The 23,982-nt window shown below is 41.7% G+C and overlaps 1 protein-coding gene and 1 long non-coding RNA gene across 2 annotated transcripts in view; one reads left to right on the top strand and one right to left on the bottom strand.

Annotated features, from left to right (window-relative positions):
- Nucleotides 1-23,982, top strand: part of LOC134932130 (uncharacterized) — a 139,880-nt gene that overhangs the window by 95,196 nt on the left and 20,702 nt on the right. The gene's annotated exons all lie outside the window — the stretch shown is intronic.
- OTUD7A (OTU deubiquitinase 7A) overlaps nt 11,305-23,982 on the bottom strand; it is a 461,376-nt gene continuing 448,698 nt past the window's right edge. The window contains exons 12-14 of the mRNA XM_063926250.1: nt 22,375-22,489; nt 20,039-20,123; nt 11,305-14,466 (exon numbers count right to left, since the gene is read on the bottom strand). Of these exons, the coding sequence (XP_063782320.1) occupies nt 13,039-14,466; nt 20,039-20,123; nt 22,375-22,489 (1,628 nt within the window). The 3' untranslated portion in view covers nt 11,305-13,038. The remainder of the gene's footprint in view (nt 14,467-20,038; nt 20,124-22,374; nt 22,490-23,982) is intronic.

Raw genomic sequence — 23,982 nt, forward strand, 5'->3', positions numbered from 1 at the left:
ATTGGTTTTCACAAGTGATAAGAAAGAAGTGTCTTTTTTGGATCTGGGCATCTATGTCTCCGATGGGAGGGTCCACACCAGGACATATAGGAAGCTGACAGATTCAAATAGTTTCATAGATCGTACAAGCCAGCACCATGCAAATTGGCTGGATGGTATTCCATTCAGCCAATTTGCGAGGATAAAGAGGAATTGCACCGATGTACAAGAGTGTGAACAACAGCTTGATGAAGTAGCAAGTAGATTTTTGAAAAAGGGATACTCTTCTAACGCATTAGCTCAAGCCAGAAGTAAAATCTCTAAAGTAGAGAGAGAGACCCTGTTAAAAACCAAAACCAATTTGGGTCCCAAAGATGAGAAATATAAGTGGGCTTTTATTAGCCAATATAATCAGTCGTTTAAAGGTATAGAACGGGTCTTTCGTGAGAATTGGAATATACTTAAACAGGATCCGGTCTTAGGCTCCCTATTACCAGAAGGCTCCTCTTTTGTGTATAGAAGAGCCCCCTCTTTAAAGAACCAGTTAGTAAGGAGTAGTCTAGAAACCGATTTAAGACAAAGCATAAGGACAAAGGGCTTTCACCGTTGTGGTGCCTGCCTTATGTGTAAGACTGTAAAATCACCAATAAGAAAGATCACAGAATTCATGGTAAACGGGAAATCTTTTCCTATCAGGGAATTTATCACATGTCACACTAAGAATGTGGTATACATCCTAGAGTGTACATGTGGTTTATTTTATGTTGGAAGGACAGGGAGATGTGTGAAGGTGAGGTGGGCCGAACACGTCTATAACATAAGAAAGGGGTTAGAAACCCACACTGTCTCAGCCCATTTCAAAAAAGTTCATGAGTCAAAGGAGTGTTTCCTAAAGTCTTTTTGTGGCATCCAGACGGTTATACCAAAATGGAGGACAAGAGACCTAGAGAGGAGATTGGCGAGGGCGGAGATGCAGTGGATTCACCGTTTGGGCACCCTGGTACCCAGGGGTCTAAACGGTGAGTTCGAATTAAAATGTTTCTTGGAATAAATTCCCTCCGCCTTCACTATTCCTCTCTCTCCAATGTGACTTTGTATATTTACTCACCTTTCTTTTATTCACTTTTTTTATTCACTATATTTTAATTTTTTATTGTTCTGGTAAATGTATCTTCTCTTTTTTTTCCTTCATGACCTTGCTCCAAATGGGGCTTGTGGTACCTATTGGACAATTTGGACTGTTTGCTAGAGGATTGCAACATAGAGACTGTTTCTGAGTCCGGAGGTCCGTGGACCGCATAAGGATGTGGAGTGGAACGCAGCCGCGATGAAAAATGCCGCGTGGAACGCATATGAACCGCAAACGTAGTTTCCGTTTCCGGTCAGGTGACCAAAACGGAAATGAAGATACTGGAAATTGCCGGTTAGCGGTAATCATCTCCAGCTGTGTATAGGGTATAAGTATGGTTTTTAAACAAGCGAATGCATGCTCCTGATGAAGGACTATATGTCCGATACGCGTTGAGCTTCGCTTGCCGTTTACAACCCGTGGACTTTTCTCCATCTACTCTGAAGGATCCTCCTTGTTTTTGGTGGAAGCTGTGGATCCGGAACCTGGCTTCCACACACACCGTGTCCAGCTGGTGTTGCAGGAGTTCCCGGAGGAGGAAGGATGTCATCTTGGTGATATGTCCATATGAGTTGATTTTATGTGCCTGTTTTTAATCATTGTCTTGTAAGTGCGGTCTGTGGAATTAAACTACTTTTGTTTTTAAGGACTGCTACACTATGTATCTTTCTCTTTAAAGTGATTTAGGATGCGTGGTGAGAAGTAAACACATCCTGATCCATTACGGATTTTTTTCTGAGGCTTTGGAGATTTTCCTTAGTAGGTCTGTGATCAAGAGAGAGAAGTGATTGCTGCCGTTGACACAGACCTAAGCGAAGGGAGGGTGAAGAATCCCTCCATCTTTTCCAGGGTGAATCAGTTTTCTCATTACTTGTTTCACTCCTGGTGTTGAAATTTTCCATTTGGTGGTTGGAGAGCGCTACTGTTAATGCACTTTGTTTGTATCTTGCATTAGAAGGACCAGCAATACCCAGAATATCATCCCTACCTCATAAAGGTGGAATACCAACACGTTTCTATTCCCTCACTCTAAAAATTTTACCATGTGTAGTTAGGCTAAAACTCTAAATTAAATTCCAATTGGTAAATAGTGCATTCAACTATCACATTCAATGTTCTTAATATAGCATTAAAAAATGAAAAATGTAACAATAATCCCTCCACACAATACTGTAACTCAGACATCTGGCAGTTCATAAGGGTAAATATTTGCATAGCAACTCTTATTATACAGGAACACGTTAAGGGCCTTACACACTAGGCGATTTGAACGATGAACGATTTTTCAGTAATGATTTTTTGCAAACACACTGAACGATTTGTATGAACGATTTGACATTGCAAACATCAATATCAAATTGGTTTGCAATGATAAACAATGATAGACAAACAATGAATGACTGCAGGGACGCGCATCGTTCATCGTCGGGGCCTCCACAGTGAACGATATGAGCGATATATCATTCATTTTTGAACAATATCTTTCTAAAATGTTGTCCAGTATGTAAGGCCCTTAAGTATACATTAACAGAATTCAGACATTGTTGTGCAATTTAGATCATAACCTTACACAAACGAGCAACCTCCCATCCATACAAACTGCTGCTTCAACATAAGTTGTTAGGTCTTTCTATCGCTCAAGAATGCTGGCCTCACACCAGACGGATTCTGCTGCTCAGTGGCACTTCAGACATCAGTGGGACCCTTTAATGTGGTTGGAAAATGACTGCACACCCAAGTTAAAAGTGGTTATTGGCTAACCAATTACCAATATGTCTGATATTTATCAAATCTTTTTCCATTTACTTATTTTCACACACTTGTACCAGTTGTCTAAAATTGGCATTTATAGTGCAGAGTATGCAACCATTAGCTTAAATGTTGGGTATGGGTACTGATATACCATGGGCCAGCCAATTAAATTAAAATAAACCAAAATATATACGTATAGCAGTACATGTGAGATAAATCCCAAGTTGAATTCTCCATTTTGAAGTAGTAGGGATAGATAGTTAATCATTATAATTCTTACTGATATATCACAGATTTAAAGAGACACCAGTTACAGTATGATTTTGCTAAAACCATAAACACATTCAATGCCAGAGAATAGGAATGTCGGGAATTAATATTAGATCCAGTCTATCCACAAAAAGAGGGAACAGCCAGTGTGCAATGTGAACTCTCTCTGTCCCAGTTGATGAATTATGATGCTCTTAATGACAATGATGAAATAATTTTAGGGTCACCAATTGTAATACTTTGGAAAATTGTCATCATTATAAAATAGTTACATTGTATAATGGTCTTCACTCATCATCAAATTGTGTTGAAATATACTGTAGTTTGAATATTGGGGGTGTCCAATGAAGTTAAGAGAAAATGACATTTATTTTATAACAAAATGTTCTATCTTGAGGGAATATCAGAAGTGAACACAGAGGGGTATATTTACTGAAGTGTGGGTTTTTTAGAAGTGGAGATGTTGCCCATAGTAACCAATCAGATTCTGGGGGGTATGCAATTAGCTCCATTATTTTCGCCTAGGTGAAAAAACTGAGCTTTTCGCTATTTTTAGGGCGAATGGGGATTTCGCCCTATGCAATAGCAAGGCCGGATTTTTGCCTAGCTAAAAACTGCAGCAGGGGGCGGAAAACATGTGGATTGGTGAATCCACAGGTTTTCCATCGAAAAACGTGGGCCATTTTTGACAATTTTGAGGCATTTTTCGCCAATGCTTTTTCACTTAAAAAACAAGGTCAAAAGGCATTGCCGAAAATGCCTTCAAAACGGTCGAAAACGGCCATGGTTGAATATTCAGTGGAGTATAATTGAATACCCCCCTCTTATCTATTATCTTCTAGAAGCAGCTACATGAATGTTTAATTGATTCTGATTGGCTGCGTCCAGAATTGCGTCTGATCATGCGTCCACAGTGAAATTGCGGATGCATCGAAATAAGGTTGACACCTGACAGCGCAGCCTGGCTACACTGTCAGGTGGTCTGCCGCCATTTTTTTAATAGGAGCGGCTGAGTGTGAGGATTTAGGCATCCGTGTGAAATGTATGTAGAGAGTCCTGTGTCAGCTAAGTCCCTGGCTCCTGGTGAATGAAGAGGCTGCATTGCCTGGCCTGGCTATCGCCCCTATTTATCAAGCCTTGGAGAGTGATAAATAGCATGGTGATAAAGATTCAACCAATCAGTTCCTGACTTCCATCTCACAGGCTGTGTTTGAAAAATTTAGCAACAAGGGATTGTGGATCCGCAGTAGCCGAGGGCAATAATTTATATCAATAATTGTATAATTATATAATGACCAATATCCAAACTGTTATGGGCCCTACACACTGATAGATCCGCCACCAAGCTGCCTGGCGGCGGATACGGTCGACGGGCGACCCGGCGGTGGGGGGGCAGTGACGGGGGGAGTGAAGTTTCTTCACTCCCCCCGTCACCCGGCTTCATAGCAGTGCAGGCCAATATGGACGATCTTGTCCATATGGGCCTGTATGCACGGGGCACCAGCGATGAACGAGCGCGAGGCCGAGGCATCGTTCATCGCTGGTGCCTCCACACTGACAGATATGAATGGTATCTTGTTCATTAATGAACAAAATCGTTTATATCTTTCAGTATTATCTGCCAGTGTGTAGGGCCCATTAGCTTCAATAAAGAACAGTATCCGATTGGTGGTGCTCCCAATTATTTTGTAGACAACTACAATTTAAAGTGAGAAAGACAGACAAAAAAAATAAGATTTTAAACCTTCTGGTAAATCTTTTTCTCGTAGTCCGTAGAGGATGCTGGGACTCCGTAAGGACCATGGGGATACACGGGCTCCGCAGGAGACATGGGCACTTTAAGAAAGACTTTGGATCTGGGTGTGCACTGGCTCCTCCCTCTATGCTCCTCCTCCAGACCTCAGTTAGAGAAACTGTGCCCAGAGGAGACGGACAGTACGAGGAAAGGATTTTTGTTAATCTAAGGGCAAGATTCATACCAGCCACACCAATCACACCGTATAACTTGTGATATACTATCTAGTTAACAGTATGAAAAAACAACATATCATCGGTCCAAAACCGACGAAACTATAACATAACCCTTATGAAAGCAATAACTATATACAAGTCTTGCAGAAGTAGTCCGCACTTGGGACGGGCGCCCAGCATCCTCTACGGACTACGAGAAAAAGATTAACCGGTAGGTTTAAAATCTTATTTTCTCTAACGTCCTAGAGGATGCTGGGACTCCGTAAGGACCATGGGTATTATACCAAAGCTCCCAAACGGGCGGGAGAGTGCGGATGACTCTGCAGCACCGATTGAGCAAACAGGAGGTCCTCCTCAGCCAGGGTATCAAACTTATAGAACTTTGCAAAGGTGTTTGACCCCGACCAAGTAGCAGCTCGGCACAGCTGTAGTGCCGACACCCCTCGGGCAGCCGCCCAAGACGAGCCCACCTTCCTAGTGGAATGGGCCTTAACCGATTTTGGTAACGGCAATCCTGCCATAGAATGCGCCTGCTGAATCGTGTTACAGATCCAGCGAGCAATAGTCTGCTTTGAAGCAGGGCCGCCAACCTTGTTGGCTGCATACAGGACAAACAGTGCTTCTGTTTTTCTGATCCTAGCCGTTCTGGCCACGTAAATCTTCAAAGCCCTGACCACATCAAGGGACTCAGAATCCTCCAAGTCACGTTTAGCCACAGGCACGACAATAGGTTGGTTCATATGAAATGGATGAGACCACCTTAGGTAGGAATTGAGGACGGGTCCGCAATTCCGCTCTATTCATATGGAAAACCAGATAGGGGCTTTTATGTGATAAAGCCGCTAATTCCGAAACTCGCCTAGGCGAAGCCAAGGCTAACAACATGACCACCTTCCAAGTGAGATATTTCAACTCCACTATTTTAAGTGGTTCAAACCAATGTGACTTAAGAAAACTTAACACCACGTTAAGGTCCCAAGGAGCCACCGGAGGTACAAAAGGAGGCTGAATATGCAGTACTCCCTTCACAAAAGTCTGTACTTCAGGCAGAGAGGCCAATTCCTTTTGAAAGAAAATGGATAAGGCCGAAATCTGAACTTTAATGGAGCCTAATTTTAGGCCCAAATTCACTCCAGTTTGTAGGAAGTGAAGAAAACGGCCTAGATGGAATTCTTCCGTAGGAGCATTCCTGGCCTCACTCCAAGAAACATATTTTCTCCATATTCGGTGATAATGTTTCGATGTCACGTCCTTCCTAGCCTTTATTAGCGTAGGAATGACCTCATCCGGAATACCTTTTTCCGCTAGGATCCGGCGTTCAACCGCCATGCCGTCAAACGCAGCCGCGGTAAGTCTTGGAACAGACAGGGACCCTGTTGCAACAGGTCCTGTCTTAGAGGAAGAGGCCACGGATCTTCTGTGAGCATTTCCTGCAGATCCGGATACCAGGTCCTTCGTGGCCAATCCGAAACAATGAGTATTGTTCTCACTCCTCTTTTTCTTATTATTCTCAACACCTTGGGTATGAGAGGAAGAAGAGGAAATACATAGACCGACTGGAACACCCACGGTGTCACTAGGGCGTCCACAGCTACCGCCTGGGGGTCTCTTGACCTGACGCAATACATTTGTAGCTTTTTGTTGAGACGGGACGCCATCATGTCTATTTGGGGCAGTCCCCACCGACTTGCAATCTGTGCGAAGACTTCCTGATGAAGTCCCCACTCTCCCGGATGCAGGTCGTGTCTGCTGAGAAAGTCTGCTTCCCAGTTGTTTACTCCTGGAATGAACACTGCTGACAGTGCGCTTATATGTTTCTCCGCCCTGCGAAGAATTCTGGTGGCTTCCGCCATTGCCACTCTGCTCCTTGTGCCGCCTTGGCAGTTTACATGAGCTACTGCGGTGACGTTGTCTGACTGGATCAGAACTGGTCGGTCTCCGCTTGACGTAGGGCGTTGTATATGGCCCTTAGTTCCAGGATGTTGATGTGAAGACAAGTCTCTTGACTTGACCAAAGGCCTTGGAAATTTCTTCCCTGTGTGACCCGGACCATTTGTCCAATAGGTCCCATTGGAAGGTTCTTGCATGGAACCTGCCGAAGGGAATGGCTTCGTATGTCGCCACCATTTTTCCCAGGACTTGAGTGCAATGACTTGGACTTGGCTTCAACAGGTTCTTGACTAGAGTCATGAGTTCCTGCGCTTTTTCTATCGGAAGAAAAACCCTTTTCTGGTCTGTGTCCAGAATCATGCCCAGCTGCGACTTTGGAATATTGAGAATCCAGCCGTGTCGCTGTAACACCTTCAGTGAAAGTGATACACTGCTCAGCAACTTCTCCCGTGATCTCGCTTTTATGAGGAGATCGTCCAAGTACGGGATAATTGTGACACCTTGCTTGCGCAGGAGCACCATCATTTCCGCCATTATCTTGGTGAAAATTCTCGGGGCCGTGGAAAGCCCAAACGGCAACGTCTGAAATTGGTAATGACAATCCTGTACCGCAAATCTCAGGTACGCCTGATGAGGAGGATATATGGGAACATGCAGGTATGCATCCTTTATGTCCAGAGATACCATAAAATCCCCCCCTTCCAGGCTGGCGATGACAGCTCTGAGCGATTCCATCTTGAACTTGAACCGTTTTAAGTAAAGGTTCAGGGATTTTAAATTCAAAATGGGTCTGACCGAACCATCCGGTTTCGGGACAACAAACAGAGTTGAGTAGTATCCCTTCCCTATTTGAAGCAGGGGAACCTCGACCACCATTTGTTGAAGACACAATTTGTGAATCGCATGTAACACTATCTCCCTTTCCAGGGGAGAAGTCGGTAGCGCCGATTTGAAAAACCAGCGAGGAGGCACCTCTTCGAATTCCAGCTTGTATCCCTGGGAAACAATTTCTATTGCCCAGGGATCCACCTGTGAGTGAACCCAGATGTGGCTGAAAAGTCGAAGACGTGCCCCCACTGGAGGGGACTCCCTCAGGGGAGCCCCAGCGTCATGCGGTGGATTTTGCAGAGGCTGGGGAGGACTTCTGTTCCTGGGAACTAGCTGTGTTGTGTAGCTTTTTCCCTCTGCCATTACCACTGGCAAGAAAGGACGATCTTTTGCATTTATTTGAACGAAAGGACTGCATTTGATAATGAGGCGCTTTCTTAGATTGTGAGGGAAGAAAAGGCAAAAAATTCGATTTACCTGCCGTAGCTGTGGAGACGAGGTCCGAGAGGCCCTCTCCAAACAATTCCTCACCCTTGTAAGGCAAAATCTCCATATGCCTCTTTGAGTCGGCATCACCTGTCCACTGTCGGGTCCATAAGACTCGCCTAGCAGAAATAGACATAGCGTTTATCCTGGAACCCAGTAAACTATTGTCTCTTTGAGCATCCCTCATATATAAGACAGCATCTTTTATATGCCCTAGGGTCATTAAAATGGTATCCTTATCAAGGGTCTCAATATCCGCCGATAAGGAATCCGTCCATGCTGCTACAGCACTACAAACCCAGGCCGACGCAATTGCCGGTCTGAGTAACGTACCAGAATGTGTGTAAATGGACTTCAAGGTAACCTCCTGCTTGCGGTCAGCAGGATCCTTGAGGGTAGCCGTATCTTGGGATGGGAGCGCTATCTTTTTTGATAAGCGTGTCAAAGCCTTGCCTACCCTAGGGGAGGATTCCCACCGTATTCTGTCCTTTGGCGGGAAAGGATACGCTATAAGAATCCTTTTGGGAAACTGCAGTTTTTTGTCTGGAGTTTCCCACGCTTTTTCGCATAATTCGTTCAGCTCATGGGAGGAGCGAAAGGTGACCTCAGGTTTCTTTCCCTTATACATGTGTACCCTTGTGTCATGGACAGGGGGTTCCTCTGTGATATGCAAAACATCTTTTATTGCAATAATCATATATCGAATACATTTAGCCACTTTTGGCTGTAATTTTGCATCATCGTAGTCGACACTGGAGTCTGAATCCGTGTCGGTATCTGTGTCAACTATTTGGGATAGCGGGCGCTTCTGAGACCCCGAAGGTCTCGGCGACAGTGGGACAGACATGGGTTGACTCCCTGACTGTACCCTAGCTTCAGCCTTGTCTAATCTTTTGTGCAATAAATTAATATTAGCACTTAAAACATTCCACATATCCATCCAGTCAGGTGCCGGCGCTGCCGACGGAGACCTTACATTCATACACTCCCCCTCCTCCTTAGGTGAGCCTTCAACCTCAGACATGTCGACACACGCGTACCGACACACCACACACATACAGGGAAGCTCTTTTCTGAAGACAGGTTCCCCACCAGGCCCTTTGGAGAGACAGAGAGAGAGTATGCCAGCACACACCCCAGCGCTATATGCCCCAGGAAAAAACACAGAATGTTCACCCAGTAGCGCTTTTTAAGTATGTATATGCGCCAATTATGTGCCCCCCCCCCCCTCTACTTTAAACCCCTCTTTCACCGTGTATCAAGCAGGGGAGAGTCTGGGGAGCTTCCTCTCAGCGGTGCTGTGGAGAAAAATGGCGCTGAGGGAGAAGCCCCGCCCCCTCGGCGGCGGGCTTCTGTCCCGCTCAAAATTCTTAATAACATGGCGGGGGCTCTTTATATACATGTACAGTGCCCAACTGTACATGTATATATGTACATTTGCCACAGGAGAGGTTTATATTGCTGCCCAAGGCGCCCCCCCCCCCTGTGCCCTGCACCCTTACAGTAACCGATGTGTGTGAGGTGAATGGGAGCAATGGCGCACAGCTTCACTGCTGTGCTTTACCTCTATGAAGAGCAAGGTGTCTTCTGCCGCCTTTGAAGTCTTTTCCTCACATACTCACCCGGCTTCTTTCTTCCGGCTCTGCGAGGAGGACGGCGGAGCGGCTCTGGGACGGACGGCGAGGGTGAGACCTGCGTACTGATCCCTCTGGAGCTAATGGTGTCCAGTAGCCCTCGAAACAGAGCCCTGAAACTCAGAGAAGTGGGTCTGTTTCTCTCTCCTCAGTCCCTCGATGCAGGGAGTCTGTTGCCAGCAGGCTCCCTGAAAATAAAAAACCTAACTAAAATACTTTTTTTGACAGGAAACTCAGGAGAGCTCCCTGAAAGCACCCAGTCTCCACTGGGCACAGTATCAAACTGAGGTCTGGAGGAGGGGCATAGAGGGAGGAGCCAGTGCACACCCAGATCCAAAGTCAATCTTAAAGTGCCCATGTCTCCTGCGGAGCCCGTCTATCCCCATGGTCCTTACGGAGTCCCAGCATCCTCTAGGACGTTAGAGAAACTCTTTTTGGGAGCACTCTTTAGTAATAATAAAGTAAGTGAAATTAATGAAAAATTCTGAATGTGCCAATAACATAAAACTTAACCTTTAATTGATTCCCCAATAAAATCTGACATTATTGTCTTAAACAATTATATAAAAACTTATGGTAGTATATATGGGATGTTTGTTTACAAACATCCCATATATACTACCATATGATTCATCTTTAGATCCTGTTACTGTCAACAGAGATTGTCAGTTAAAGATATCACATAGCTACTGTACAAACTACTCAGTGGTCAATCAGATTCCTTTTCATTAATATAAGGATCCACAATACATTCCACAGATTTTCACCTGCAGTTAATTCTGCAACTTGAACCTTATTTGTTAAAAAAGGCAATCACGTTTTTATATAATTGTTCTAAGACAATAAGTTGTCGGAAACTGACGTTTATCCGACAAGTCGGGAATTCCGACTTCAATTGAATAGACCCCTAAAGCTTCAAAGAAGAAAAAGTAGAGGTGATGTCCATACCAACCAATCAGATTGGTGCGATCACTTACATAGTACAAGAAAGACAATGATAGGTGTAGTTTGACTGGTTGCTATGGACAACACAGACACTTTTTCTTTTTAGAAGCTTTAGTAAATCTGTCCATAGAAACTGTTAAATTATTTCAGCAGATCTCTCTTATATTATTTGCACTATGCTAGCTGCTGTCAAAGTGATGCTCTATCAGTATTTCTGGAATACAGAATTATCAACAAAAAATAACATTTTAAATAAAAAGTTATTTGGTATAAATGTAAAATGTCATTCATATTCTGTGTTCTCCCAGCTCCTGCAGTGAATGTTGTACAGCTCTGTCTGCATTTGGCACTAGCTACAACTAGGTGGCAGGAGTCATCATTCTGGACAGCCAGAAATAAATCCTCTACACAAGCAGCACAGAAATTAGGAAAATCTTCATTAAATAAGAATATACATACTCACTGGCATATGGAGAATTTAATAGCTATAAACAGTATTTGATGTTGGCCTAATCTAACAATGTAATAGAGTGAGAGATCTTTAGTAAGATCAGATTTGTGTTTTACAATGTGTTTGGGGAACAACTCACTTCCAGTAGAAAGATTGACCTATGAAGCACAGAATCCAGATCTCATGACCTTCTGCACCAAACCTGCCCAGTACATTTCCTGCCACACAGTAAGGAATGCTGCCTCCCTAAAGCAAATAATTACAGGCTAGCTTTCCCCAAGCCGAAACAGAAGAGCTAGTTTTGGATGCCATTAGGTGATCTCACATAAAGTTGTATTTACCAGCAATTGGTGGATCTGGCATGTTAGTGGGTTACACAATAGGTGTAAATGTCCCAGTAGACAATCTCCAGTCTTATTCTACAGTTCTTTGCTGAGAGTGTACAAAGCCCCTGCCCTTCTCATTAGCATTTAGATCCACCAAGTGCCAGTTTGTACCTATACACTCCTCATACCCACTGGTGGCAAATGCCAATGTATGTACATGGGGCTGACACTGAAGCTATTGTTTCCAAATTAATTATACCCACATGCGCTTATACCTTGCATTTGGTAACACTAACTAAGTATAAGGTCTTAATTACACCCACACTTTAGAGTTTTGGGTGCAGTTTGCAATTAGAAGAGAACATCATTATTCTTCTTGCTTTAAACAAACAAATTATTTTATGGTGAAACTGATGAACCTTGTGCCAGCAACGGTGAACACAGCAAATCAACGTGTGAGCTATTATATCAACAAGAATAGCATACAACACATCCGTTACCCCCACTTCCCCTATAATACACCACCCTTTCATCAGAATCGGAACAGGAATCTAAATACAATTCTGGTCTAGAATGGTTATAGCTTTAGAAGCCAATCTACAATGCAGACATTCTATACTTGTCTAAGACGTTTACCATGTACTGTATAGGACATTTCTGTAAAATGTACATGAAATGAAATGATAGACTCTACAAACGTATACATTTCTTATATAAGGAATCAAAACAAGTATGAAAGCAATAGTGCATTAAACAAATAGATGCTTTGGTTATACAGAACCAAAACTGATATTAAGTCATACTGTTTTAAAAGTGGACCTGTCATTTACACACAGCAAAACCATACGGAACCTATAAACTGGAACTTACGATATCACTGAGGCTTCGGGAACTTTGTGGCGTAGACCCCTGTGATGTCACTAGCTCCTAGTCAATGGATAGTATTTATATTGGTTTGGCTGCTTCTGCAGTGTGTAGGCGACATGTCTGTACTAAATGACCCTTCCTACTTACCTGAGTGATAGAAAAAAACAAAAAACAAATGTAACACAAGAAATCAGGCACCTTAGTAATTAATGAGCATCATACACAACGCAGACTGTGACATGACTAATTGTTTAGCTTAACATATGAATATGACTACAGACAAGAATCTAACAAAGGTTATTTATCCCTTTTCATCCTGGCATTCTAATTAAAGCTTGGCCTGTATAACAGCAAGCAACACTATCACATCTTCCTTGCTCTCTCCAATTTTGGCTATTTTGTTCCATTGCAATTAAAGTGATTTTAGTACTTAATTTTTGCATTTAAAAAACAAACAAAAAAAACAAACAAAAAGATACTTCTAAGCGGTCTGGATCTTTTAAAATGAATTCAGTGCCGGTGCACTTTACTTTCCCGATCACGTCTCTTTAGCTCCTCTTTGTAGCAGTAAGAACAGAAATTTTCAGTCTCAGGACGTCCGTAGAAAGAGCAGTTCTCTTTCTTACACCTGCTCTGGTGCAGCGAATAAATGGGGCAGCCTGTGCTCCTGCCTCTACTGTTTTTGTCATTGTTTAACCATGTCTGAGGAGACTCCTCGTCAGCATATTCTAAGCAGTCTCTAATATCGCCAGAGTTAAACCCATTTGTGTATGTCTGAGATTTATGCTCCGTGGGTTTCTCATACGAGAGGGATTCCACTGTGTTCACTGTGCGTATGCCTGATAACCGAGCAGGGCTATAGCTCTGCGAGGACAATGAACGGTTCTGTTGGGGATACGTTGCGCAAGTTTTTAAGGAGCCAACCACTGGCTTATAAGGATCATCTTGGAAGCTTGATGACTTGGAGTTGACATCGTGTAAATGGATAACACTTTGCCTTTGGACTGGTGGTGTATGGCTATAATGGGCAGATACTGGCATGGAACCACATTTCTTAGCACCGTTGCTGGGTGAGGGATAAGAAGCAGGAGTCGGGCTGGACCGATCCTTCAGTTTTAGAACTAGTTGCGTGGTATGGCTTTGAGGCAAGATTGGTGATGCCCTATCCTGAGGGGAAGTTTCCAACTTCTCTTTCACAAATCCTTCCTGATCCAGCTTTCTACAGGATGACCCGTTTAGGAGAGCTTTCTTTTCAGCTTCCTTTCTCTTCTGTTCCTGCTCAGCATTAAACCGTTCCTGGGCACTGGTTAAGTAAAAACCAATCATCTCCTCATGAAACTGATGACGGTGACTGGTTAAAAGAAGTCCTGCAAAGATGAACTTGCGCTCCCCCTGCATGGCAGCTCTCAAAATATTAAGGCTGAGTTTAACATCTGTGCTATATTTCCAAGGGTCCGTTTTATTATCTAATAACGATCTGTTTGCCAACTTATCAATGGGAGATATACTAGCTTTATCTGTGGGTGATGGGGTTGTTTTCTCTGAAGGCGATGTGCTGGCAGATTGTCCAGACTCCTCTTTGCTACCTTTTCGAGATTTCGACTTCTTCACTTTTTCGGAGGAGTCCCCATTTTTCCCATTGCTTGAATTAGCTCTACTAATTTTGCCATGCACTAGGCCTCCAAGACCTCCCATGTTCTTTTTAAGCTTGATGCCAAGTGTTTTGCTGAGGCTTCCAAGCTTGTTTGCCACAGAGTCAGTTCTATTTTTTTCTTTCTCTTTCCTTTGTTTGTCCTTTTCTTTTTCTTTCCCATTTTTCCCATTGTTGATATTGGAATTACTACAGACAGACTCACGATCTGACTCCACGGAGTCGGCAAGTGACTGTACATCTTCTCCTGCAGAAGCTGTTGGAGATTCGGGTTGGGCCAAAGGAGCCTAAGATGAAAGGTTAAAAAAAAAAAGATATATTACTGAACATACATAAATTGAGTTGCTTGGCCCAAGTACAGAGTGACTGTGCTCAATTTCTACTTCAGTTATATATGTAAATCAGGGGTTCCCAACCGCATTCCTCAAGACACACTAAAAGTCCAGGTTTTTATGAGAGCCATACATGAGCACAGGTGACTTAAGTAGTAGCTCAGTTATTTTGACTTGACCATCTGTGCTCAAGCATGGATAGTAATAAATCCTGAACTGTTGGTGTACCTTGAGGACGGAGGTTGGGAAACACTGATGTAGACGGTCAAATTGGATATATTTGGTAGTTCTTCACTAGAGCAGAGCATCTTAAACACATAGGTCTGTTAGTGTGTGTGACTTTTGCCTTCAACCAAATTTATGAGCATGTCCAAAAATGATCTCACCAACTACAAATGAGTCACTTACTAGCATAATGCTTATTTTGGAATCACAAAAGTGGCAATGTTAGGCCGGTCTGCAGATGCTGCAGTGATATGACTATGGGGGTTATTCAGATATGAACGCAGATCGCTGCATACGCAGCCAGATCTGCATTCATATCCGCACATGCTGGGGGCCGCCCAGCATGTGTGAGGCCGCCCCCCGATTGCGTCTGCAATTAGATTGCAGAGACATCGGATCTAAGGTTGACCCCTGGAAGCGCGTCAGTGGGCATTTTTCCCCGCAGCGGCTGTATTTGATGTCATGCAGCCGCTCCGAAAAACGGTCCCGGGCAACCCCCGTTTTACAGGCTCCACCCTCGCAATGCTGTAACTCCACCCCTGCAACTCCCACGCCTGTCAATCACATTGCAGCCGCATGTTTCAGGGAAGTGGCCGCAACGTGTAAGGTCGGCCATGCGTACAGCGGCCGGTGCACGTGCGCAGACCACCTGGATGTGGCCGCACGGTTGCGCCCAGGTCTGAATGAGAACCCATGTGTGTACCTATTGGGGAGATTCAAGTGCAAGATAGGCAACTAGAGTTAGCTCAAAAGGCCATTGAAAGATTTTCTAAAAATGTTTTTAATTTTTTTATTGAATAGGTTCCATGTGATATCATAAATTAACCCTTTGTGGGCAGCAAAAGACAGAGAAATTAAAAAAGTAACAGTTCAAATGTTTTCCATTTTGATTTCTATTTGGCAGGAAAGTAAATGTTTAACGGATATTTACTCCCAAAATTGAAAGTTCAGTTCTGTGTGGAATATCCTATTTGAAACCTGAACCCAAACTTTACATATCTGGAGGCACATTTACTATCGCTTCTAAACAGATGAGTGGAGGTGTTGCACATAGCAATCAATTAGATTCTATCATTTTCTAGAAATGATAGGTAAACTGTGATTGGTTGCTATGGGTAACACTACTACTTCTCATTTTTATAAGCTTCTGTAATTCTACCCCTTGGTGTCTAACACTCTGACTTTCTGCCAGATTTACAATATTCTGTGTGTGAATGGGCTGCTCCCCATGCTCCTGCTTGCAGTATATAGCTTGCAGACAAGCTTCCTTTCTGAAAGTTGTGGCAAGAGCGAGGAGAGTGCAGCAACAACTGTCTTAGACAGGCAGGTGGCAGTAGTGACCAGGAACAGAGATCAGTGTCTTGTAGCCTGAACGTCACACACAAATACAAAATGGAGCCAGTCAATTTATGGATTACAGTAATGGTCATAATAACACAGGCTATCAAGCCAGTAGGAACAAGTGACTAAATTGAATAACTGGTCTGGCAAATGTTTCAACCCACAAAATGGTACAGTAGCCTACCGTTTTTGTAGGCAAATGGAACACTTTTTAGAAAAATGGGCATATAGCCTTTCTCATTCTTTTCACTGCACTACAACGGGTTCACACACAGAGAGGGGTCATATGTTAAAAGGGTACATCATTATGTGATACTCACTGAATGCTGACACCACAATTCCAAAGAAAATTAAAACAAACTAATTTTTGAAATTACTACTTATATAATAATACTCCAAGTATGTACTAAGAGGAAAGATATTGGCCCTCATTCCGAGTTGATCGCTCGGTAATTTTCTTCGCATCGCAGTGAAATTCCGCTTAGTACGCATGCGCAATATTCGCACTGCGACTGCGCCAAGTAATTTTACAATGAAGATAGTATTTTTACTCACGGCTTTTTCTTCGCTCTGGCGAACGTAGTGTGATTGACAGGAAATGGGTGTTACTGGGCGGAAACACAGCGTTTTCGGGGCGTGTGGATAAAAACGCTACCGTTTCCGGAAAAAACGCAGGAGTGGCCGGAGAAACGGGGGAGTGTCTGGGCGAACGCTGGGTGTGTTTATGACGTCAAACCAGGAACGACAAGCACTGAACTGAACGCAGATGCCGAGTAAGTCTGAAGCTACTCTGAAACTGCTAAGTAGTTTGTAATCGCAATATTGCGAATACATCGGTCGCAATTTTAAGAAGCTAAGATACACTCCCAGTAGGCGTAGGCTTAGCGTGAGCAACTCTGCTAAATTCGCCTTGCGAGCGATCAACTCGGAATGAGGGCCATTGTAAAGTTAAAATTAGCAATTGTGGTTTTAATATAATGCCATTGGGGATTTTATATGACTTGCATTATAGTTCAGTTATTGCAATACTGCCACCAATATGCTAATGAGAAAGTGGAACCTAAGATCAAGGGAACCGCTCCAAAACATCAGTAGAAAACATTTTCAGAAACTTGTGGTAAATTCTTAATACAGGAGCAACCTGATGAGATGAAAAACCAAAGTGTTATCATCATTTCTAAACTCATTTGTTTAACAAATGGTTATACTAAAGGTGATATTTACTAACAAAGAACACCCCAGCAACCGGATACTTGCTTCCATTGAGTAACATGCCCTAGCTACTGACTGATTTAGTTTTGTTATTGCCCATTTGTACTTTTTATTAAATTGCCCCCAATATTTGGAAAAGCACGAAAAACAAAGCAGCCAACATTGAAATAAAACTTCTAGGAAAGCTTTATTGATGAGTATATACTGGCGTATTTTGTCATAATGATAAATACAAAGTGTTTCAAAAAGATAGACCCGATTTGAAATCGCTATATCTCTGCAACCACGAACCGCCCATGACTTGAAAGGGCGGGGCATAGCGTTTCAAATACTTTGTGCAGGGGACAAAGGAAAGAGAGTAGAATTTAGTCATGCAATGTTACAGAACATAGAAGATGACAGCTTCTTAGCGCATTGATTTTTAGTGAGGAAGCAATGTTTCATCTAAGCGGCAAAATTAACAGTCACATTGTGCGCAAATGAACAGTATTCACATGAAACTGTAGAGCATGAGCGTGATTCCCCGAAAGTTAAAGTGTTTTGTGCCATTTCTCAAAGACTCAAAGAAAGGTTTAACATTTTCTTTTTCGAGGGAAACACAGTTATGTGTCAAACCTATCTTGAAATGCTACAGAACTGTCTTCCACTACTTAATGAAGATTCCGCAGACTTCATTTTTCAGCAAGATGGCGCACTGCCACATTGGTACCTGCAATGTTTTCTAAATGACACACTGCCTCAACTTTTAATAGGTTGCACGGGACCCCAAGACTTGGGGCTACACTTTTGGCTCCCAAGATCCCCAGACATTACACCATGCTACTTTTTCTTGTGGAGGTACATCAAAAACCGAGCTTTTGTGCCACCATTAGTGACTAATCTGAATGACCTCAAAAACAAAATCACAACAGCGGTGACTTCAGTGAAGACACTCTGAGAGGTGTTTGTGACGAATTCAACTATCGTCCGTACAGCAGCAGGAGGGCACATAGAACATTTATAAAATGATTAGTAAAATTTCATAACTCATTAAACCGTTTGTAACTTTTTGTATAATTGTAAGATGTTACCATCGTGAAATATATTGCTTTGAAAGTTGAAATTGGGACCATCTTTTTGAAACACCCTGCACATTATAAATCAATAAATTTAGGCGATTATGCTGCCTCAGATGGCAGACTGTAGTGTGCAGCAAGACAGTTGGGAAGAAAAGGAAGGCAAATTTATTTTATATACAGTATTTGCAGGGAGGTCTCCATGCTTTGAAGCCGACATTTTGAGCTCTGAATCTTGGAGCTCCATTATAAAAGATATTTCATAGCTTGTGTGTGTGTGTGTGTGTGTGTGTGTGTGTGTGTGTGTGTGTGTGTGTGTGTGTGTGTGTGTGTGTGTGTGTGTAGAAAATAAAAGCATGTGGATTCTGTTCATATTTTGATAAAAATATTTAGGCTTGCAGCCTGTCGTCAAGGGGCCCAATCCTATGTAAGTCCCTACACTAGCATATGCCCAACACTGCAGCTAAATGCACACACCTCTCAGGTACAAAGACTAACATCTATACAAGGGCTGGCTTGTGAGTCACACCCAACTCGGCCTATTATAGCCTTGATTGGAAGCAGCCATGGTAGCATTAGGCAAAACTGTGAGACACAACAGAAAAGTTTATGCAGTGCAAAGTATGCAATTTGGATCTGTGCATGCCCAGAAAACAGGCCCCACATATACTGATTTGCTGTATTCTGGCACTTGCACACCCATGCAAGTGGACAGGTGAGACTGCATGCCAATCAATTACAGGTCCCTGTGAGATGATGGAATATACACTGATGACGAAGATAGTCGCCACAACTATCTTGCCACCACTGGCTGATTGTGAATTCACAGCAAAAGCTAATACAGGTTGAGTATCCCTTATCCAAAATGCTTGGGACCGGAGGTATTTTGGATATCGGATTTTTCCGTATTTTGGAATAATTGCATACCATAATGAGATGTCATGGTGATGGGACCCAAGTCTAAGCACAGAATGCATTTATGTTACATATACACCTTATACACACAGCCTGAAGGTAATTTTAGCCAATATTTTTTATAACTTTGTGCATTAAACAAAGTGTGTCTACATTCACACAATTCATTTATGTTTCATATACACCTTATACACAGCCTGAAGGTCATTTAATACAATATTTTTAATAACTTTGTGTATTAAACAAGGTTTGTGTACATTGAGCCATCAAAAAACAAAAGTTTCACTATCTCACTCTCACTCCAAAAAGTCCGTATTTCGGAATATTCCGTATTTCGGATATTTGGATATGGGATACTCAACCTGTAGTGCTTTTTTCATTGCTTGTGTACCTATTATATGGTTTTTGTTTTTTCGCTTATTTTATCAAAAATTTTTTATACATGGTTGAGAGAATTCCTCCGAGGTGTTTAATTTATGTTATTCAAATGTAATAGCTATTGTATATTTTCCTATCAAAACAAATGTTTAAAAACAAAAGAGAGTATAAGTTTATCTGATGTATGCATGACATAAACCTGGCACGTAGGCTACTACTGTAGTCTAGCAAACACCTTTTACATCTGCTTATTTGACTGTAATAGCGTTCAAACTCAGAATAAGCCTCACTGGCTGCCGTTTAACCAGTGCAGTGTTACAGCGTGACATTTGCCTTGGCAGCGCTTATTCAAGTAGCACAGAGGAAACTTGTATTGCTTGGTTTAATCAGCAGGGCTTTACCCGTGTCTCAGAGGGTATACGTATCCAGGTTACATTCATGTAGCTGTGCAGAAGGTTCAGCTTTGCCTCCAGGGACAGAATCAAACTGTAAAGGGAATAACAAAGGGACAGCAGGAAACGTTACACACATATACACAAATTATAGCACATTTTTACTTCAAAAGGAAAATATTCATCAAAGTAAAAAATCCTCTAATTACCGATAAGTAGTCCTGTTAGTTGGAAACAAGGTAATATGATTATAAAAACATACTGTACATACATTAGTGACATGCCATTAAACCCCTGCCGCATGGAATTAGTGATTGTGCAATTTAACAAGACATGTCCAGTTGTATCAATTATTTACTATGATGACTTAATACGGTAAATACTGTACTGTTGTTTTCCTGGATGAAAAAAATACTTAGCGGTCATAAATGCCCTACACTGGTAATGGGGAACCTTTGGCATTCCAGCTGTTGTTGAAATACACATCCCAGCATGCCCTATTACAGTTTTGCTATTTGGCCATGCTAAAACTGTAGCAGGGCATGCTGGGATGTGTAGTTTAACAACAGCTGGAGTGCCAAAGGTTCCCCATCACTGCTCCTACACCCTTGTCACATAATTGTCCTCACTCCCTTTAGGGCAGGCATGTCCAAACTGCGGCCCCCAGCTGTTGAAATTACATATCCCAGCATGCCCTGACACAGTTTTGCTGTCAGAGAATGCTAAAGCTGTGTCAGGGCATGCTGGGATGTGTATTTTCTCAACAGCTGGAGGGCCGCAGTTTGGACATGCATGCTTTAGGGTAGAAAGAATCATGGACAACCAGGTGACCTGCATCAACAACTCATTTTTTAGTTAAATTAGCAAGTGATTGGTGCTGGTTATCCTGTAATTAACCATGTGCGTATCTCCTGGATTCAATTCTACATATGAGCAATAGCAGGGGCTTTCTATCTGCTGGACATAGCCAGGAATGTAAATGAAGAAAAATGTTACAGCCTGCAATGGCTCCACCATACTGCCCCTGTGCATACGTATATATACTGCCCCTGTGCACACGTATATATATGTATATACTGCCCCTGTGCACACATATCAGGCACAACAATCAATCAACAGCATATCTTTCATTAGTGATTCTACCAAAGTTTCTGGAAAAGGAAAGTGAATCACAAACATTACTGTACAATTAACTACTAGTGGAAATATATAGATTGCAGTATAATGCTGTGGCAGAACAAATTCAAGACATGTCGAAATTATTGTATAATATCTTTATATAAAAACATATAAACACTGTTCACAAAAATTAAGCACATATAAATAAATATCAATCAATTGTGAACATATCAATTATTTAATTACTGGGACCTTCAGGGGTATATTTACTAAAGTGCGGATTTTTAGAAGTGGACATGTTGCTCATAGCAACCAATCAGATTCTAGCTATTACCTTCCAGAAGGTGCTAGATAAATGATAAGTAGAATCTGATTGGTTGCTATGGGCAACATCTTCAATTACTAAAAAATTTTAATTCATTCATTTATCACTTCCCATGCTATACTTTCCAATTCAGCTATATCTGTCTTAGTGCAAAAACATCTCTATATTGATTTAAATTGCATCCTGGCACTTGTAGTGCACGATCAAAAATGTTTATGCATACACTGCAATTTGTATTTCCTTTTTTAGAAATAAGACAGACATCTAGTAGATATGTATGCCTGAGCTGATATATCAGACCCAGCTATTATGTTCACAGCTAATTGGCAGTTATTTCTATGTGCATAATTATTGTGGCACATTGTATTAATATATATATATATATATATATATATAAAGCAACAAAACAGCCGGCACTCCCCTTGCTGGTGTGTCATCTGCTCCGGTGCCCTCCATAAGATGAAAACATCCAAACATAATGAAGAAAGTCTGGCGGCACTCAGGAGACTTTTCAACCAATGAGAATTTAATAGAGTAAATGTGATGTTACTCTATTAAATTCTCATTGGTTGAAAAGTCTCCTGAGTGCCGCCAGACTTTCTTCATTATATATATATATATATATATATATATATATATATATATATATATATATATATAAAATCTACAGCTAATTATTTTTATGCGTCTTGAAATTGTTCTGCCACATCATTATATGTGCATACACACACACACACACACACACACACACACACACACACACACACACTTGGAATCTGCACTTATACTAATTTTAATATCCAATTTAGTTACAATCACTATCACTTGTGTGAAATGTATTTCTCCTATATTATTATGTTATTAGCGTTTGGTCGCTAATTGTGTTCTTTAAACACGTCACCTTGCCAGCTTGATGTTATCATTATCATCCTTTCCCCACTCCCAGTCCTTCCCAGGATCAACTGCAAAGTGCAAGGGTAAAAGCTTGTGTTCGGAGTCTGTTAATGGGATAACAGCTGTGGAAACGAAACAACAGAAAAGTGATTATTATGCTTTTCAATCCAAATAATATCTATATGTTAAAAAGCAAACATGACATATCGTAATATTTACCAATACAAATATAAAAGATGTTTTATTACAATGGAATGCAAGGTATTTGTAATTGGTTTTAGAACCCATTAAGGATATGAGAAACTTGAACACATTAATTAGCGGTCTTACCCATAAAGATAGATGATAATGCGTATGTTATTGGATGGGACACAGGACTCTATAAATTGTAGAAGTTATTTTGCCATGTACTCAACAACATTGAAATTCTAATTTGCAGAAATAAGCAGAAGAGGTGTAAATAATAAAGTGTAATCAGTCATTTTAGCTAGTTGAGGCAGTAAATTGGAATTCTGCACAATACAATTGAATGAAATCAGGAATCTAACTTATTTGGCTAAATCCTAAATTTTAATTGACCCAGAAGCTTACTGAAAACCCTTAAGGATTTGGCCTAATCCTAAACCTCATACTGAATTCAGCAGCATTAATTAATGGATTGAGACTACATTTTGAAAATCTGTGCTCTTGCTGCAACAATATATTCGTGTCACAAGATGGCAGCAGAGGACAGGTCATCCCTAAGAATTTGTTATTTACGCCAATAACACATCACCACAGGGATCACCATGCTGACGATCACTTTGTGCTTGCTGACTCGAGAGAGAAACAGAGACTCTCTTTGCCATGTCCCAGGTGGACTGATGAATGCTGTAATCTTCCACTGCTCAATTATACACAGACAATATTATGGGCTTCCCCACGCAATACTTTCTTGCCAGATCATAGAGAACTACAAGATAAATTACAACTTTAGCTTCAAAATCATCAACAAAATGTAAGAAACATTAAAGCCATTAAATAAGCAGTAATACAGCCATGTCTTAACTTACATCTGTATAGATTACAGGGGCAGCGCCTAGAATAACATTATATACTGTAGTAGTAGAGAAATCTGCTAATAATCCGGCCCCAGGATGCAGGGCTGTACATACACTACAACTTGCTGAAGTATTGTTTACAATGAAGTTCAACTACTAGCCATCTCTATTCAAGATCAAAAGCAGAAATCTTAAAACCTTTACAAAGAATGTCTAAACACTTCTATCCTTCAAACAACTAAGGGGGTAATTCTGAGTTGATCGCAGCAGCAAGTTTGTTAGCAATTGGACAAAACCATGGGGGTAATTCCAAGTTGATCGCAGCAGGAAATTTTTTAGCAGTTGGGCAAAACCATGTGCACTGCAGGGGAGGCAGATATAACATGTGCAGAGAGAGTTAGATTTGGGTGTGGTGTGTTCAATCTGCAATCTAAATTGCAGTGTAAAAATAAAGCAGCCAGTATTTACCCTGCACAGAAACAAAATAACCCACCCAAATCTAACTGTCTCTGCACATGTTATATCTGCCTCCCCTGCAGTGCACATGGTTTTGCCCAACTGCTAAAAAATTTCCT

This window comes from Pseudophryne corroboree, chromosome 6, assembly GCF_028390025.1.
Source record: "Pseudophryne corroboree isolate aPseCor3 chromosome 6, aPseCor3.hap2, whole genome shotgun sequence".
Classification (NCBI taxonomy): domain Eukaryota; kingdom Metazoa; phylum Chordata; class Amphibia; order Anura; family Myobatrachidae; genus Pseudophryne; species Pseudophryne corroboree.